This window comes from Hibiscus syriacus, unplaced genomic scaffold (assembly GCF_006381635.1).
Source record: "Hibiscus syriacus cultivar Baekdansim isolate YM2019G1 unplaced genomic scaffold, ASM638163v2 tig00117047_pilon, whole genome shotgun sequence".
NCBI classification, from domain to species: Eukaryota; Viridiplantae; Streptophyta; class Magnoliopsida; order Malvales; family Malvaceae; genus Hibiscus; species Hibiscus syriacus.
Window position 1 is genome coordinate 22,696 of NW_024063537.1, and position 19,926 is coordinate 42,621.

The following is a 19,926-nucleotide window of genomic DNA, read 5'->3' on the forward strand; positions in this document are numbered from 1 at the left end:
TTGAATTTATCCACAAATTTTTGAATATTTTAATTAAATCCTTAAATTATAACTTTCATTCTAAATTAACCCTCACATTTTTTAATATTCTAATTTCATCTTTAAACTATAACACTCATTTTAATTTGGTCACAACTTTTGAATATTCCAATTTCATCTCAAAAAAAATTCAAATATATAATTAATTTCAACCATAGTTTAACTAATTTTTTTTCAAACTTATAGTAATATAGTTTAGCCTAAATGTTTTATCAACAAGGGATGTAGTTAGCATATGCAGACAATTTAAGATGAATTTGAAATGTTCAAAAGTTTGGATATTAAATTGAAATAAATGTTATCATTTATGGATGAAATTGGAATGTTTAAAAGTTTGATAACAAATTTAGAAGAAAAATTATAGTTTGAGTATGAAACTAAAATATCCAAAATTTATTGACAAATTTAAAATTATAGAATGTCAAAAGCTAGTCATAACATGTGATAAAATAGTCATTTTAACGCTCAACTCTTCCTTCTTTCAAGATAAAATTAAAATTAAATATAAAATCTATAAAAAATTAATTTCACATTAAATAATAAAGAAATTAATTATGAAATTCGACCAATTACTTATTTTCCAAAAACAGTTTATTTCATTTATCTCCCCCTCGCATTTATCGCTTTCCAAGATACTTTTTTTATCCATATCCAAAAAATGGACCCTTCCTTGTGTTCGATATCCCCAGCCACTACTCCCCCGCCCATCGTCCCCGTCGTCGCCCCCACCACCCAAACGAAGACGATCGCCGGCGGTCTGCCTCCGAGTTTCAGCCATCCTCCTTACTCCGACATGATATGCGAGGCCATCGGGGCTTTGAAAGAGAGCAACGGATCTAGCAAAAAGGCCATATCTAAGTACATAGAGTCAACTCACAAGGACCTGCCGCCGTCACACTCGGCCTTGTTGACTCACCAGTTGAAGAGCTTGAAAAGCAGTGGCGTTTTGGTTATGGTTAAGAAGTCTTACAAGCTTGCTTCCACCGTTGGATCTGAAGCTACTTTGGCAGCTTCTGATGTTTCAACCGGACCCAAACGAGGCCGCGGTCGTCCTCCTAAGCCCAAGGCCGCCGACTCCAACCCCCTGCAGCAGCCAGTTCCGTTTTCCGATGTGCCTAAAAGGCTCCCCGGAAGGCCCAGAAAGAGTGCACCCATGGCTCAACTTGGGGTTATTCGGAGTCAGGGTCGGGGTCGCCCCGGTCGACCGAAGAAACGGAAGACGGTGAGGTCAGTGGTTGGAGCTAGTGCTATGAAAAGAGGCCGTGGACGGCCTCCTAAGGCCTCGATCCAGCTACCTCAACAGGCGGTCATACCGAACTACGGTCAACCCGTGGCGGTACCTTATGCTGATTCTGCAGCTGTAACTGCTGATATTGGTGTTCCGAGGCCCAGAGGAAGGCCAAAGGGCACTGCTCGAGCTGCCGCCGTCGTGTCCCTTGGAAAACGGAGAGGTCGACCGCCCAAGATCGCTGGAGTCACCGTTAAGCCCATGAAAACAACCGGAAAGTCCGTTGGCCGCCCTAAGAAAGTAATCCCTCTTTGTTAGTTTGGTTTTTGGTAGAAGAAAGTTATAGAAAGCAACACAAGAATGTTTGTTAAACTACCTAATGGATCCTTGTAGTATAATCTTAATAGCAAGTTAATCTCTCTATCATAAGCTAGAGATTTAGTCATTCTAGATGTACTTCTGGTGCAAGTAGGTAATTTAGAAGAACGTATTTAAATTTTATACTGTTCAAGGTTATCGTGTTTAAATTTCATCTCTTCTCTTCATAATTAGATGCATAAGCCATGAAGGGACTAATTTTGTTCTCAATATATAGTATAGGGACCTTCGAGTTATTTAACCCAAAAATGTTGTTTCAGTAAATGGATGAAGAAACGTACAAATAAATTTTAGGCCAGTAATAGTGGACTAGGATCTTATACGAGTAGACCTGCTGCTTTTGCATTTTGCTTTAAGTCTATTGTTTTTTCCTCACATAACCAGGCAACTGATGGAGCCAAATCCGAATCGAAGGCTTTAGCAGCAGCACATGAAGACTTTAAGAAAAAACTCGAATTCTTTGTAAGTAAAATCGATATGTTTACGACATGTTTTCTTTTTCTTCTGATATATTCGTATATGATAGTTATGTTATATGCATATTTGAAGAAGATTATGGGAACGTGATCTTTTGTTTACTTATGCTACTTGAACTCAGGTAGATACATATATATGACTACGAATCGGGTGTGTTGAATGTTAACTTTTGCAAGATTTTTCGTTACACATGTTCGAGTATACGTCGGGAATAAGTGTTGGATATGAATCCTTTAAGGAAAAAAAAAGGGTGAACTCGTTGATTTATGATGTTGATTATTGTATGATTGCAGCAACTGAAAGTGAGACAAGCAGTTGAAGCATTGAAACCTCAGTTCACTAGTGAAAGCAACGGCAGTGCCGTTGATGCAATCCTGGAGTTAGAAGGACTTGTCGCAATAAACATTGCGAGCACACCATGGAAAGCGGCCGATGCTCAACCGCCACCACAGGCGGCAGGACAACCACCGGTAGCACATGATGAAGGGCAAGTGATTTAATCCTTTATTTTCATGTATCTGTAGCAAAGACCTGTAGAAATTATTCTGACCTAGTGGAGGAGGATGTTTCTGTAAAACGAAATAAGTTTTTAGGTCTAATTTGTTAAAGTTAAACCTTTTCATGCTTTTGATTCCCTCGATTCTCTGTGATGTTCATGGCAGGCAGCTGTTATTTATTGCACTTCATGATTCAAGCATCTTTCTTTTGCTATATCATTCGATTTTTATTAATCTGGGATAAGTACAAAGTAATATTGGTTCAAAGAAGAATGTAAATTTTTTGAAATTGAACGTTTATACTTTTGGTATTTACGGTGTTTAAACTCAGGTCTTCAAGGAATAATAATTTTTTTTTTACTATGGAGGCCACTTGGTTCGTGCCATTTGAATTTAATTTTGTTAGATACGAGTATATATTCGATATGAGTATATCTATTTTTTTAGTCCTTAATTATATATTTAGAGAGTGTTTAAAGAGTATGTTTTTACACTTTTTTCAAGTTTTGGTCTTTTTTAGATATTATATAGAAAAAGATCATGACAAATGTTTAAAGGTAAATAATAAATTTCATCATTAAACTTTACTCTTTCTCTTATTTTGCTCATTGAATTTTAAAAGTTCTCGATTTTCTCACGAAATTTAATATATTAGATTTTTTGTCACTTAATTATACTCTCCCTTATTTTGGTCACTCCATCATTAAATAGTTAACGACATTAAAAACTACGTCATTTTCGAAAAAACATAATTTTCTTTAAAACGCTTCATTTTGAATCTATATAACAATCTATTTTAACATTGTTATCTATTTAATGGTCTAATGATAAAAAACTCTAATGTATTAAGTTTAGTAAGAAAATTGAAAAGATTTAAATTACAGTGAATAGAATAAGAGAGATAATAAAGTTTAACTACCAAATTTATAATTTACCTATATAAAATTTATACTTACTCCTATTAAATGAGTTTCTTTTGATTTTGGATAAACTATGTAGATAGTACTCTATGTTTTCGATTTGACCGAGGTTGGTCACCAATTTAAAAATTAAGGGTGAATGGTCCCTAATATTACCGAGTCGTTCTATTTTAGTCTCTAACATGATCGACCCATTCAATTTTTGTCCTTCAACCATTAACTCCCGTTTGATTTTAATCCCTTAATCATGTTAGGGACTAAACAAAAAAGGACTTAAATAAAAGAGGGTTAACAAAAATTAATGCCCCATGTACTAAAATCGAATGGATCGATACGTTAAGGATCATTTCTCTTTAATTTTTAAATTGTTGATAAGACCCTAAATATAAGAGACTATCCGTATAGTTTACCCTTTAATTTTTACAATTGTCTCGTTCACAATGTCATATTAGAAAAATCAACAAACAATAACACTTATATTTTCAAATCAACAAACAACACCTATATTTTATTTTTTATTCTTATATGTTTTATTCTTTTGTTTATTAAAATAAATCAATAAAATTTATTAATAATTTTTAAGAATAATTTTATTATATTTCTTGGTTAAATAGAACTCTTAACTATATGCATAATTAATATAAGAAACATTATAAGACGATAATAAGAGTATCATTTGGCGGATGTTTTTAGATCAGCACAAGTGTTAATTTTTAAAATTAATTGAATAGGAGTTAGAATTAATAATCATTTTTCTAATGATGAGATAAGGATAAAATAACCCTACTTTCACATCAAATCTTGGTAAAAATTTGACGGTCCATACATCACTAACCCCCAAAAAAAAAAAAAAAAACTCACACTTGTAGCTTTAAGTAAACAAAGTGCCATTTACAGAAGAAAGTGGCAGTGGTGGGGGATTTGTCATTGTCACTAATAGATGCTCCCATCATCGAACACACACCAGTGGTTAATATTACACCAAAATCCCATCAAAATTTCCTTTCTTCGATTCAAAGCCAAGATGACCCTATGATCCAAAGGGTAGCCGTAGCAGCAAAAGTGAAAAACAAGTTGTGGTTAGTGAAGAGACCCACAGCACTGCCCGGATCATTGATGCCCGTTGTCCCCGTCGGACCCAGTGTCGACCCCGCACCACCAAACACGGTGGTTGGAGTCCCCGTGGTGGTTGAGCCGGTGGTGGTTGTCCCGGTTTGTGTGGTGGTGCCTGTGTTTGCTGCCCCTGTGCCACTGCAGAACCAAAAACTAGAGTTAAAAAAGACGAACAACTTTTACGAGTTTCAACATCATGTCAGCTCATCGCATAAACAAAGATGCTTTTTCCAAAGGAAAAATATCACAGAGAATGGTTCATAACTCCCATTAAAGCATACCTTGAGGGAAAGCTGCAAGTTGAAGCAACATCTGCAAAATCACACATGAAAAAAGGTCAGGGGAACCCCAAAAATGAAGGGATGAAAGTGTTTGAAGAGACTTACTTGGAGGAGGATTGGGGCTAACAGCAGCAGTGCCTGAAAAATCACAGCTATCTTGAGCTTGCCCTTTCCTTTGGAAATAGCTATTGACGGCGTAGTTGCAGTGATCTTTGACAGTGTTGGGGTTATAGCAGCCGCCTTTCTGGAGAATGGCAGAACAATCAGCTCCAGCTCCACAAGCATAATCCAGGGTCTTTTGAAGTTGTTGATCACCAACTCCATCTTTACATAAGCAATAAGTAGCACCTATAGGCACATAACCAAAAGAAAAAAAAACAGCAAAAATGACAACTTTCTGGGAAAAGAATGATCTTTATGAAGCCATCTGCATGTCTTTTTCCAGCAAAGAAGGAAAACCCATCTCAGAAATCTTTACATCTAACCTTAAAAGCTTGGAAAATAAGAGGAAAAAAGAAAGGGAAAGGCTACAAAAAGTCCAAAGAACTTACTTGAATGGCCAGTCATGGCTAGGAACAGCACTAGACAAATGAAAAGAGCCATGATTCATGCAAGATTTTGAGGGGGGAAAGTTTTTTGAGGAAATTAAAGAGATGACCAAAGACAGCTGCTGGAGAGAGATTTCTAGACAAATACTAAAGGAAGAAGGTGGTGGGCATATAAGCCTCTTTCAATTACAATAATATGAGGCTATCTATGGTCTTAAAAACACCCTGAATATTATTAAAATTAAAATTTTTAATTGTATCATATTAAATTTTGTAAATTTTTAAAATTGTTATGGGAAATTGGGAAACTGAGCAGTGTATTAAAGAAAGTGTTTCTGGCATGAATTTGAGTTAAATATTCATGTTATTGCATTTTTGCATATGCTCTGTTTATATTCTCAAACGGTCATAAACTCATCAACACTTGACCTGGTTTAGGTTAAAGCACAACTGTGATGGTGAAGCCGTGGGGGTGAGGGTCCTACGTGTAGGACTCCTTTTTTCAGATCCTTTATCAATGTGCTGTCACCACTTACCCCTATGCGGTATTCTTTTCATTTTGAAGTCGGTATTCTCTTTTATTCCTTTCACATTCGATAATCAAGTTTTATAGTTGGTTTCTTGCAATAAGGTATGTACATGTAATTTAAAAAACAATTAATTTGTCGTTGGCATTATTTTTTAAATATGATCTTTAATTCATAAAATAAATCTAATGTGATTCTTTAGTTAATATTTTTCGTTGTTGATTGTTATAGTAATGACGTGCTGATGTAGCGGTTCACACTGCTGATGTAGCGGTTCACAGTGCTGATGTGGTAGTCCATTTACCAAATTTGAGTTATCAATTTAGTTAATCTGTCATGTCATATGCCCCATTAATATATCACACTGGACTGCCATGTTAGCATCGTAGACTATCACGTTACCATCGTGAACTATCACATCAAAACGGTCAATTATGAAAAAACGTTGATCAAATGACTACATTAAATTTATATCTTGGGTTAGAAGGCCACGTTAAAAAAATATAAGAAAAAAATACCTTATACTTAACTCATATTAATTAACAGATAATCATACAACACACTACTAATTGACATTTTATCCATCCAATTCAAGATAACCATCCAATAATAATAGACTATTTAAACACTTATGGTGAATATCGTATCAATTATTGCGAATGGACTCTCTTTTCGACTTAATTCCAATCCAAATTGACAAAACAACAATGTAAGAGTGATATTAAATAGACTTCGTATTTATCTACGGGAATTAGTTCAAATGTTAAGCAGTTTGATATTGTTTAAGCAATGTCTCAAATTTGATTTTTTTTTGTGTATGCAGAAAATTTACGTTTAGAGACTCACACACTAAAACAAGATGTACGATGCGGGTCGATCCGGATTAATCAAAACGAAACCTTGAAACCGAGAGGGTAATCAATAAAATACACTCCATATTTATAACTACATTTTCGACACCACAATAGTATTAAATAGACTCTATAGATTTAGGGTTTAAGATTTAAATATTGTGTTTCATTAATAGCATTTGTGGACCAAGACGAGAAACGTAAAGATTAAGATTAATCAAAAATCAAATAATATTATCTGAAAGGTGTGTAAATTTATCCGTAGACGCAGAACACAAACCTTATTATAAGATAATAAAAGAGAATGTTAAAAAAATTAAATTTATTAAGAAAATAAAGGTTAGAGTATACTCGTAACCACTAAAATTGGGTAAATTCAATTATAGGGTATTACTTTGTTGAGTCCCCGACTATTAAAAGTTACAAAACGGTCTATTGACTATAGGGTGTTGCTTTGTTGAGTTCTTTGGCTATTAAAAGTTACAAAATGGTCACCTGACTATTCATTATGTTCCAAATTCGTTCTTTTTCGTCAAAAAATTAACAATAATTTGAGCTATATGTTAATATACTATTTGAGATATTTTAAAAATTTGATCACAAAATCTCAAACGACTATCATAACCCATAACATCCAGCTCAAACTACCATTAATTTTTAATAGAAAATACGAGTTTGGAACATAATGAATAGTTGGGTGCCCACTTTGTAACTTTTAATAGTCGAGGGATTCAACAAAGCAACATCCTATAGTCATGGGATCATTTTGTAACTTTTGATAGTTGAGAGACTCAACAAAACGATACCCTATCGAGGAATCATTTGTATGTTTTACCTAAAATTTGAATATTAAAAAATATTAAATGTTTTTAATCTCATCGTGTGGGTGGAAGAGTAAGAAGAAAAATACTATACAAATGAAATTTTAGGGTAAAGTACACCCATAGTCCCCCGCTATAGGATATTCTTTATTAAGTTCATTGCCTGTTAAAAATTATAAAATAATCTTTCGATTATAGAATGTTATTTTTTAAGTCCTTCAACTATTAAAATTTATAAAATGATCACTCGACTATTCATTATATTCCAAACTAGACTTTTTTTCTTTAAAAAACGATAGTTGTCTAAGTTGGACATTAACATGATGACTGAGATATAATAGTCGTTTGAGATTCTGATATCAGATTTTATCATAACACAATCAACATGTTAACATTCAGCTCATAATATTGTCAATTTTTAATGAAAAATAATGAGTTCAGAACATTATGAATAGTCGGGTGATCGATTTGTAACTTTTAATAGTCGATGGACTCAAAAAAGCAATACTCAATAGCCAGAGTACTATATTGTAACTTTTAGTAGTCGATGGACTTAATAAAATAATACCCTATAGTCGAGAGACCATTTATATACTTTACCCAAAGTTTTATTGTCGTGTATATATTACAGGGGCCGAGTACTCTAAGGTACGGTCCATGTTTGGTGAGAAGTCAAATTTTGTGAACTTGGTGCATTGAATTTTTTTTCCTAAACTGCTAAACTAGTAAAATTATAATGTTGATTTTGTTACCTTAAGTGGAATTATTATCTTGACATTTAACCAAACATCGATATTATTATAATTTGTGACAGATAGGTCCATAAAAACCAGTGAGATACATAATTAAAAATGTTAGAGAAAGGGGATAATGGAACAAGATTAGGTAAGAAAAGGGGAATGGAAGGAGTAATTGTTTGATAATGGGAGTGGTTGCTTTCAGGTCATTGGTCTCTGAAGGTATTCAAGTTCCTTACTCGTTTGAGAATGGAATAATTGGACCACCTCGTAGTTACTCACTTTTTTACCTTATGCTTATTATGCATTCATCTCTCCGGTGACTAGGACGGCAATTTCGCGTATTTGATGGGTTCTGACTTAATCTAACTCGATCGAGTCAGGTTTTTTTTTATAAAGAATTTTGGGTTTGGGTTTGGGTTTAGGTCGGATCATATCTTTTAATTGGTGAAGTCGGGTCAGATTCAGGTCGGGTAAAAAAACTCCAACCAAATCCGAAGATAATAATATATTTTCCATGAAAATTTTATTATTATTTAATTAAATCTTTAGTTTATATCGAGACGAGTCAGATTTATACACAAAAAATCGGGTCGGTCAGAGGGTGGAGGATATATATTTTCGGGTCAGGTTGACCAAAAACACGATCCTAACTCGACCCGTTGCCATCCCTCTAGGTGACGGATCTAGAAATATTTTTCAGAGTGAACACATATATATTAATAACAAAAATATTTCATATAAGGTGGGCACAAATAAAATTTCAAGATGAACACATTTAATAAAATAAACAATCAACATAAAGAAATTTAGATTTCAGGTTGGGCATTGCCTTCTTGATTTATGCAAACTAAAAATCAGTTTATTTTAAAATTTGGGTAAATTATGTGTTTAGTACAAAAAATGTTAGTTTTGGTATGTTTTAATATCTAAACTTTCAATTTTTTTTAAAATCATACTTAACATTTAGTTTTTGTTTCGTTTTAGTATCTCACCATTAAAAATTTAATGGGTGATTTGCACGCAACACTTTTCTTATGGGTAAACTGCATCATTCATCACTTAACTATCTTCTTACTCCTATTTTGGTTACTAAAGTTTAATTTTTTTAATTTTATTATTTAACTTTCAAATTAAGCCTAATTCAATCACTGTAACTTCCAAATTTATTTTTTATATTTTTAATTTTATATTAATAAAATAATAATAAAAATATCATGTCACAAAAATTATTAATAAAATAAATTAAAGTGATTGCAATAGGATCAATTTGAAAGTTGAGTAGTTAAATTGAAATTTTTAAAATTTAATACCAAAATAGGAGTGAGAAGATAGTTGAGTGATGAATGATATAGTATATCTATAAAAAATGGTGCTGTTAAATTTTTAACGACGAGGTACTAAAACGAAACAAAATCTAAATGTTAGGTATGATTTTAAAAAATAAAAGTATTTGTACTAAAAATATCAAAACTAATAGTTAGGTACTAAACACGTAGTTTACCCTTTAAATTTTGTGGTTAAGGGCCTAAGGCCTTAAATGGCAGCCCAAAGAGCTTTTCATCCGCGAAATATATACCAAATACTGGGCCATCATAGTAGCGGAGACAAGCAGAATAATTTTGCATTGAGAAATACATTCAACATCCAGCCCAGAAAATGAAGAACAATTAGTAATTGTTTAAATTTCAAGTTTAATCTGGAAGAGAGGTAGAAAAGATTTTCACCTAGCAGTCAGTGTTCTCGGTTTTCACGCTGCAGAAATATAGTAGTAGTAATTAAAAGCGGGGATGGAGGGTGGAAGAGCAAAAGAAGAGGAACATGATGGCGTTTCCGTACATTCTCCTTGCAAAGCTCCGCCGTCCTCCGCCTCTTCGCTTCCTAAGGTCTCTTTCTATTTCTCTCGCTTTCCTCGGCGTTCGTCTTCTCTCCGTTTTGCACAATTATTTATACAGTTTCCGTTTCTTTTTTTGTTGATATAATAGGAGCAACATGAGGTAGAATTGGAGCTGAGGCTATTGGAAGCACTTGAAATCTATCCTCCTGTCAAATTACGAGGTACGTTTATGATCTCTTTTAACAGTTTTTGTAAAGAGAAATACGTTTTTATTTCAGTTTAGATATTGATTCTTAGGAATTAACTTGAAGAGAAAGAGAATTATTTTTTTCTGGACTCTAAAAGTAATATATTATTGGAACTTTTTGTTTATAATTAGGTTGTATGCTAGTGATATGATCAATTCAAATGTTGATCGACTTGATTCCCTTGATTTTGCTTACTGCTGTGGTGAAATGGTTAAGGTATATCGAAAACCTTTAGTAAATATGTGTTTTTTGCTGGTCTTGGCAGCCAAAATGCTAGCTTTATATTGTGTATTTGTTTTGGTAGTTTTAGAATCTAAAGGTGCGTGTCATGTTTAATGCTTATGGATCAATGTTATGTTTTTTTATTGATACATTGCCTATGAAATTACCCAGACCCCCCATCCCCCAAAAGCCCTAAATCGAAGGATAATACGCACTTAAGCGGACTTGGATCACTAGAGTTAGTTCAATTGTTCAAATGACTTATATATGGTAAAGAAATTGGTGCATCTAGCAGTTCATGCACATGTTTATGGTAAAACAACTAGGATTGGTTTGGTCTTTAACTGTCTACATGAATGCATAACTTCAAATCAAATTTGCTTTCCCACAGGCGTGCATCGTCACTTTGTTCTCTATGGACTAATGGAGTTCCTGCAGAAAAGGTTTGTTTTGCCTCCTGTTTTTTGTGCTCCGTATTGATCCCCTATTCCAGTCTAAGTTATGGTGAGTCGTTCTTATTTTACTGTATTTCATATTCTCTTTCTGGTTTGCTAAATTTTGTCGCAGCCTTGACCGTCATTTTTCTCCGGATGAGGTTTTACAGTTGCTAGATCGTTTCTACAACTTGGAAGTGTTGGTAATTACTTGTTCGATAATTTATATTCACTTCCATTTATTTCTTTGATATTCCATTGAAGTTGAGGTATTGCATTGATTACTGTCTTGGATGATGTTTTCATGTCTGTATAAATTGACAAAATACATAGTTCCAATGCTTTTTTGCAATTCTAGTCTGGCTCACATGGTGATAATGGATGGAAACAGAAAAAAAGTTGTTGCAAATGATTCTTCTTTTATGCTTTCCAAGAAAACAAAGGATTTAATTGTTTTTTTAGATCCCTCTTTAGTTTTGAAGCTAGACAAATTAAGTCTTTCCCCTTAATTTTTTAGATTCAATTGCTTTTTAGGTCCTCTTAGTTTTGAAACTAGGTGAAGTAGACCCTAGCCCCCATTTTCTGGGTCCGCTCTTCGTTTTTAAACTAGGCATATTAAGACTTGGCCAACCATTTTTTGGTTCAAATACCTTTTAGATTCCTATTTATATTTGCCCCCCCCCCCCAACAAAAAAAAGTTTCATCCCGGCTCCGTCCTTGCTACCCATCTTCATTTTTTAAGTACCCTTTGAAATGTATCGGCATATATGATCATCGAAATATATATACAACTTAGAAAAAATTGAGTACGCCTATGTAAAGGAAAGTACGTCCTCAAAAATTGGAATGCTAATTAATACCTTTCTAACGCAAAAAACCGTAAACTATAAATGATGCTACGTCTTTTGGTTATCTTGAAAGGTAGTAGTTAATGCTAAGCTGATTTGTTCTTTTGTAAATTTCAGAAACCAGATGATGAAGAGATTGATACCCTAAATCATGAGGAAGATTTTTGCTTGCCACAAAGCTATTTTGTCAAGGAAGAACCCTAAATTCATGTTGGGGGATTTGGGGGAGGGGGTTCCATATATTTGCACTAGACTTGGTTTCTACTTCTGATCTGATGATTTCTTACTGTGGTAATATTCCTTGATCATATTGCACGGTATTACCGTAAAAATTAGGTTGCAATTTTGATGGAAAGTAATTAGTTTGGCTCCACCATCTTTTGACAGCTTCTTGTTCCTTTAGAATGTCCATTTCTAAATAAAATATTTATACAAAATCTAGACTTATTACTATTATTGCTATTTTTTTTACCGAAAACTAGATTTGCAAATTGCAATGATGGATATTTATCTTTTGTGAAGATTAATTTAAACCATTTTTTAAAAGGATAAAGTACACAAATGGTCCCTTGACTATAGCATACTATTTAATTGAGTCTCTTGACTATTAAAAGTTACAAAATGACCCTTTGACTATATAGTGTTACTTTGTTGAGTCCCTCGACCATTAAAAGTTACAAAATGGTCCAGTATTCTAAGTTGAATATTAACCTATTGATTGTGATATGATAAAATGTAATCCCAGAATCTCAAAGGACTATCATATCTCATCTCATGTTAATATCCAGCTTAGACAACCGTCAACTTTTTAACAATAAAAGATGAATTTGGAACATAACGAATAGTCAAATGATTATTTTGTAACTTTTAATAATTGAAGGACTTAATAAAGCAACATTCTATAGTTTGAGGATCATTTTATAACTTCTGATAGTCGAAAGACTTAATAAAATAGCATCCTATAGTCGATGGACTATTTGTATACTTTACCCTTTTTAAAATGTGTCCTTTTACTGTTATTTTTAATTTGATTCGATCGAATATTCGCTATTATTTATAAGTTATAATATAATATAAAATATAACCAAAAAGAAAGGGGAAAACAATATAATAACAAAAAATAACAAAAATGTTCCATAATTTCAACAGGTAACTTCATATTAGAGAACATTAAATCAAAGCAAAAAGGCAAAGAAAAATAAAACCGTGAATTAAAAAGAAAAAAAGAAACAAGAAAAACATGGTTTGAACCAACTGATCAAATTTCATTGTCTGGTTTTTGGTAGTCCTGCAAATGATCGTTTAGCATTGTAATAAAATGGGCCAAACCGGTTGATCAAATCATCTTGTAAGAGCGGTTCATAGGAAGCCAATTTAGGCACAGAGCATTTGAAAACACATTGACTCAAGCTCCCAGATTCTCTTCATCAATTTTTCTGGGGAAAAAATTGAAACATTGTAATTGAGTTTGTAAAATATCAGTATTTTATCGATGTTGGGCTGATGAGAGAGCCTAATTAGAACAAATTCGATACTTTTTGGACTCGATTAACATGTTTTGAAGTTCAAGGATTATTTTAAAATTGAGTCATAATTTGAGGGCGTCTAGTGCAATTAAACCGTAAAACTAGAATAGAATGAGCCCTTACCTCGGCTTTCGCCTCGGATTTGGCTGCTGTGGATTTACCATCCTCTCCTTTTACGCCGTCTTCACCTGCATCAAATTCATGTACACGTCTAAGACAATGCTTACCGAAGTTAGAGATCATTCTACATAACATAATCATTCATGTTCAGATAAAACGAGACAAGACGAAGTTTTATTTTGAAATTCGAGATGAATTTAAGATGATTATAACAATTTCTAACACCGTAAAAGATCAAATTTGTTAATTATCGGGTCAAAGTTAAATTGATCGAAAATCCGATCCGTTTTATCTCATGAACATCCCCATATGTTCTTACTTGAATGTCATGTGAGTATGTATCTAACGAAATTTACCAAAATTTTTCAGGTCAATCAGAAGCTATCCATAACTAGATGATACCTCCATCTTCAGGCAAATCAGAAGTCCAGAGAGTGAGGTTATCTCTGAGAAGCTGCATAATTAGGGTGCTATCCTTATACGACTCCTCACTCAAAGTATCCAATTCCGAAATTGCTTCATCAAAAGCCTGCTTTGCCAAATGACATGCCCTGCAATTTCCCCAAACCATAATCACCAAATGGTTCAATTCAGCCAAGTAAGTACATAAGACATGACGGATATAGGATTTTATTTTAGGTGGGGATGAACTTGAACTTATAAAATTTTAGGGGTGAACTTAAATTTATAAAATTTATAATGGTAGGGGGAAGAAAATAGATTTTCAATAAAAAAATACATAAAAAATCTAAAATATATAGTAAATTTAAATTTCAAGGGCTGCCATCCACTCGTGCCACTAAGTCCATCTCTGATAACAGAGCAAGAGCTCATACCTCTCAGGTGAATTCATTATCTCATAGTAAAACACAGAGAAGTTGAGGGCCAGGCCGAGCCGAATCGGATGAGTCGACGGTAGATCAGTGTTTGCAGCAGTAGAAGCAGCCTAAAATGCACAAATTCAGGTCTCTGTAGTTATTAGTTAAACATGATCAAATTATGAAACTCACCTCATACCCTTCAATGACTGCTCAGCCGCTTCTTTCCTCTCTTGATCCGTCTTGAACTCAGCCAAATACCGGTAGTAATCGCCTTTCCTGGACGAATCGGAATATCGAATTGGGTTTTGAAATGTATTATCATCGATTGAGAGATCGAAGGGAATCGGAAGTCTAAACTTACATCTTGTAGTAAAAAACAGTGGCTTCGCCGGATGAAGAAGAAGGGACGAGGTGCTTATCGATGACGCTCAAAATGTCGGTGCAGATGTCGGAAAGCTCTTCTTCTACCTTCCGACGGTACCCTTTGATCAGCTTGACGTTCTCTTCGTTTCCCTTGGATTCCTCTTTCTGCTCGATCGAAGACATGATCCGCCATGAAGCTCTCCGTGCTCCGATCACGTTCTTGTATCCCACCGAGAGCAGGTTCCTTTCTTCCACCGTGAGATCGCAGTTCAGTTTCGCCACTTTTTTCATGCTCTCCACCATTTCTACCAGAAGAGAAACAAAAACCCATCGAACTTGAATCGTCAGCTTATACAATCTCAAATTAAGAACCTATCATTGTTATTAACTTATTTATGGATTGTTTGATTACCTTCGTAACGTTCGGCTTGTTCGGCGAGTTTGGCCAAGTAAACATGGGTTTCTCGCTCTTTCTCGGAAGCGGACATTGTGGATATGGAGATTGAAGAAGAGTGTTCTTCAAGCGAATGGAAAGGGAAATGGCGGAATGGCAGTGAGGGAAGGAGGAAGATGACATCTTATAGAAGGAAGGAGCAAAGCTTAGGGGAGGCTTTCAATGGTGGAGCGCGCCATTCGTTGTTTTATTTTATTATTCTTTTTGGACTTGTTCATTTCCTTTCTATTCGGATTCCAATTATACTTTTCTTTTAGGGTAAAGAACGCAAATGGTAAACCGACTATACGATATTGTTTTATTAAGTTCATCAACTATTAAAAATTATAAAATTATCATTCGATTATAGAATGTTGCTTTCTTGAGTCTATCAACTATTAAAATTTATAAAATTATCATTTGACTATTTATTATGTTCAAAACTCATCATTTTTCGTTAAAAACAGATCATATTCTGAGTTGAGCTTTAACTTGTTGAGTGTGATATGATAAAATTTGATCTCAAAATCTCAAACGACAATCATACATCATGTTAACGTTCAACTTAAACAACCACCAACTTTTTAACAGGAAATGACGAATCTAAAACATAATGAATAGTTTGATGACCATTTTTGTAATTTTTAATAGTCAAATGATTTAATAAAGTAATATCCTATAGTCGAGGGACCATTTGCATTCTTTATCCTATTACTTTTTAATAAAGTTTAGGGTAAACTACGCATTTAGTACCTAAACTATCAACTTTTTTTTAATCTATTTTAGTACTAAAACTTTCAAATTTTTTTCAAAATCATACATGATGTTTAGTTTTTGTTTCATTTTAGTATCCCGTCATTAAAAACTTAACGTGTTTAGTACACAAACTATCAATTTCGGTCCATTTTAGTACCTAAACTTTCAATTGTTTTCAAAACTTAACGTTACATTTTAAATGGGCACTACGATGAAACAAAAACTAAACTTTAGGTATGATTTTTAAAACAATTAAAAGTTTAAATATTAAAACGGATCAAAATTGATAGTTAAGATATTAAATACATAATTTATCCTAAAATTGAACCAAACGCTTTTTAGGGGAGGAATATGAGAAATGCTCACATGCGGCAGCCTTAATATACAGTTAAAAAAAGGCGTTACTGGTTTTGTTATTGTTTAAATAACAAAACCGGTAAAAAAATGACTGGAAATATTATTCAGCGCTAAAAAATGATCGGAAATATTAAAAAAAAATGATATTTTAGGTAAAAAATAATAATATTACCGGTAATTTTTTTACCGATTTTATTATTTAAACAATAAAAAAACCGATAACACCTTATTTTAGCCTTATATTAAGGTGTTGGAAATTCCCAGAGGAATATGCATGTTTCTTGTTACTTAAAATGTCTTATGTTATATCTTAAACTTTATTGGATAAACTAATTATTTAGTATATCATTGTTTCTCCTATAATTTTTTTTAAGTTTTACTCTCTTAAAATTTCGTTCCTTAACATAAAATCATACGTCCGTCATTAAACACGATAACAAAAAAATTCATAAAATGGTTTTTTATCAAAAGATTATATGATAAATTGAGATTTGAGCGAACTTATTGAACTATTTAGTAGCAAAAGGGTGTACATATATTGATATTTTCTCGAAAAGTTTTTTATTTGAACAGTTATGTTTATCGGGTGTGTAAGCATTATTAATGATAAAGAAAAATTTTAAACATATATTACCTTATAATTATCTTAAACTATTAAAAAATTAATATTATACGATATATGATAAGCAGACTATATAACAAAGAAAAGAAACAAAAAACTCGTAACTAACACCAAGAGGGAGACCAGGAAAAAAAATATGTGGATCAATGAAATGCTACAAATACCTTGACAGAGAAGAAAACGAACCGCAGCTACCTTTGCAGCAAACCTCGTTCTAAGCTAATCTACAATCTCCTCCGCCATGCCCCTCCTTCGGCCGATTATATCGAACCACTTGAAACTCCGGTGCATAGCTCATGTTGCGATGCCGCCGATTGTTTGTCCTCTGCCAAAGACAATCCAGTTCGAATACGAGAGATTTTATGTAGGCTCGCAGACACGTTCAACATTTTATGTAGGCTGTGCGTGCGTGCATGTGTGTCACGCAAGGTGTTTTCGCGGATTAGTTAGAAGATTACCGGATCAAGAAAAGTTTACAACCCGCAGTCTTGAGACCTTCTGGTGCTAAATCAATCATTTCTTCAGGAAAGGTTTCTGACAAACAAGTAGGCGTTGATCGCTGCCATTCTGAAGGTTGACCACCGTCGCATCCCACCGTATTTGTGTAGCATGTGCACGTGCCGCCTCTATAACTCCTAATTTATCAGAGAGCACAACCCAGCCCTGCAAAAATCCACAAGCTCGGATTATGGATATCGATAACTTTTAATATTCTGTTGTGCAAGTAGGTAATAACTAGGGTGCCTCAGCAAATGGCAATGTAGGACATTGATTCAAAGATCAAATTATTTTACAATGGGGTTTATTCAGGAGAACTAGGGTGTTAAATTTAGAGCACAAACTCTGAAACAAAAAATGGTACCTCGGGAAGAAGAATTCGATCCATCTCTATAAACAGCGTATTGCGTGCCCTAACAGGCACCACATTCATCACCCACACCATTTTCTTTTCCTCGAGCAATGCAGCATTCAAGCCACCGTAATGAGCATTCATGTCCATCACATTGCGTACCATATTAAATGGAGGCAAAGGATCTTCATCTCCTGGCCTCTTGGGATGGTCGGAGAAAATTAATGGTGTAAACAAAGACCAATATTTTCTTAAAGCTAATTTCCAAACTTGCAAGTCTTCAAAGAAATCCTCCGGACTGACTTCTGCGAAAGATTAAACTATATCAATATGCTAGCCAACTAAACCATCTACTACATAAACTGTGGATTGCATGTTGCAGCACAATAGCAACATAAAAAAGCATCCGCAGGGAGAGAAAAAATGAGTTGGAACAATACTTTCCATGAACTTCAAGCTCTGCTGAGCTCAAATCTGAGCTAGAGGACCTGTTCTGAATAGGAATCCAGCGATTGCTGGAAGTTCCAGTAATACACGGCACCAAGGCCCGATAATAGGGTGCATCATATCCTTCTTTGCAGAGGGGTATATCATTCTTTCTTGTATATTCAAGAAATAGAAGTTAGGAAAACAAAAGAGCAGGTCTGACAGTTACAGGTTAAGCAAACCAAACACAACTAATTCAAAGTAACAGGGTATAAGACAACCTGAAAACCATTTTATGAAACTGAAAGCCAGTTCCATTATGCAATTTACCAACAGGAGAGCAAAAATTATAAATTTCTACTCACTTAGAAGAATAGCAATGAGCATCAGCAGTTTTCTGCCAGATGAAAGTATCATCCTGCTGAGCAACAAGACACTTGAGGAAGAATTTTCAGCGCTCAAATACATTTCATGCCTAGCAGTGTTATTAAGCTGAACAGAAAGCAATGTTAATGATGAATTACACTTAATTTATTGGCATGAAGCCATGCACTTTCAGAAAATTTCTATAATGAAACATGACATAGTGATTATCACTAAAACTAGAAGGAAAAGAATTGTGGATTCTGAAAGGTAAAGTTTGTAAATGAAGGATATAGGCCTCATAATTGGCCACTTTTACAAAGCATCCAAATGCATTTAGTAAATACCTTTTTGTCATGCTTCCATAAGAAAGGAATTGGTCTTTTGTTATCTTCACATTTCCACTCCATATCGCATCCCTACCAGCAGGCCAACGGAGTGGAGTCTTATAATCTTTTGGAGGGCGGACTAGACACCGGTTCCTTGCCCAGACACTTCACAATGCCGACCAAACTCCTCTCTATCTTTAAACCCTAAAATCATATTTGCCTTTACATTGTAACAAGGTACGTAATCTTCTCTTTCTTTGCTACAAATGCCAAGCTCCCTTTGCCGACTAGCTCCCCATACGATAGTTCTTAACTCAAAATAATCAACTGCTGCTTGCTCCTTCAGCCTTCTATAGTTTGTATAGATCTCAGGTACTGGAGTAGAAGTTACATAGTCAAAGGAATTAGAAGAAGACGATCCAAAGACCACAATCAACGCAAGCACACTGACAAAGCACAATAACAACCAACCGACAGGCGGTCTAGGACCAAAAATGGGCTAAACTCTCGAGATAATGTTATGGAACAAATTATTTCACGAGATAATGCTCTCCCAATATTAATTGCTCAAATAGGGTGAAATCCACAGTGTTAGCCGTAGGTCGTCATGCCTTCCGGGCGACCTACTACGTGGCCAACCATGCACGTCCCCAAACATAGGTTACCATGCCCTCCGGGCGACCTTGTAGGTCACCATGCACTCCCTCCTGCTCTTCGCGTGATTCCTCTTGCCCTCGCATAGCTCGCTTGGATGGCCTCGGTCGGATGCTCTCGCATAGCTCGCTCGGATGACCTCGGATGCCCAGCATGTTGGGACGTGCATGGCACATGCAATCTCTCTCATAGCTCGCCGGGAAGACATGGCGACCTAGTAGGTCGCCCGGATGGCATGGCGACCTACGGCCAACACCGTAGATTTCACCATATTTGAGCAATTAATCTGGGGAGTGCATT

The 19,926-nt window shown here is 34.6% G+C and overlaps 3 protein-coding genes and 2 pseudogenes across 4 annotated transcripts; 2 read left to right on the forward strand and 3 right to left on the reverse strand.

The window, feature by feature from the left end:
• Window positions 1–659: 659 nt before the first annotated feature.
• LOC120197209 (HMG-Y-related protein A-like) lies at window positions 660–2,760 on the forward strand. Its single transcript, XM_039198811.1, has 4 exons — window positions 660–891; window positions 1,048–1,567; window positions 2,030–2,107; window positions 2,416–2,760. Exons 1-4 carry the CDS (start codon window positions 698–700, stop codon window positions 2,620–2,622), a joined length of 999 nt encoding a protein of 332 aa, XP_039054742.1. The 5' UTR covers window positions 660–697; the 3' UTR covers window positions 2,623–2,760.
• On the forward strand, window positions 1,595–12,385 carry LOC120197211. Its single transcript, XM_039198815.1, has 6 exons — window positions 1,595–1,606; window positions 10,193–10,303; window positions 10,403–10,475; window positions 11,116–11,167; window positions 11,292–11,361; window positions 12,124–12,385. The coding sequence occupies exons 2-6, from the start codon at window positions 10,208–10,210 to the stop codon at window positions 12,208–12,210; spliced, it is 378 nt and encodes a 125-aa protein (XP_039054746.1). The 5' UTR covers window positions 1,595–1,606; window positions 10,193–10,207; the 3' UTR covers window positions 12,211–12,385.
• On the reverse strand, window positions 4,313–5,672 carry LOC120197210 (PLASMODESMATA CALLOSE-BINDING PROTEIN 3-like). Of its 2 annotated transcripts, none has more exons than XM_039198813.1 (4): window positions 5,485–5,672; window positions 5,039–5,281; window positions 4,934–4,964; window positions 4,313–4,775 (listed from the first exon to the last, which is right to left on the reverse strand). In XM_039198813.1, exons 1-4 carry the CDS (start codon window positions 5,534–5,536, stop codon window positions 4,553–4,555), a joined length of 549 nt encoding a protein of 182 aa, XP_039054744.1. In that variant the 5' UTR covers window positions 5,537–5,672; the 3' UTR covers window positions 4,313–4,552. The 2 variants fall into 2 exon arrangements, with proteins under 2 accessions (XP_039054744.1, XP_039054743.1); XM_039198812.1 differs by having other exon boundaries at window positions 4,313–4,790.
• An 879-nt stretch (window positions 12,386–13,264) lies between the features above and the next one.
• On the reverse strand, window positions 13,265–15,363 carry LOC120197138 (annotated as a pseudogene).
• Window positions 15,364–17,236: 1,873 nt separating this feature from the next.
• On the reverse strand, window positions 17,237–19,712 carry LOC120197139 (annotated as a pseudogene).
• Window positions 19,713–19,926: the final 214 nt, after the last annotated feature.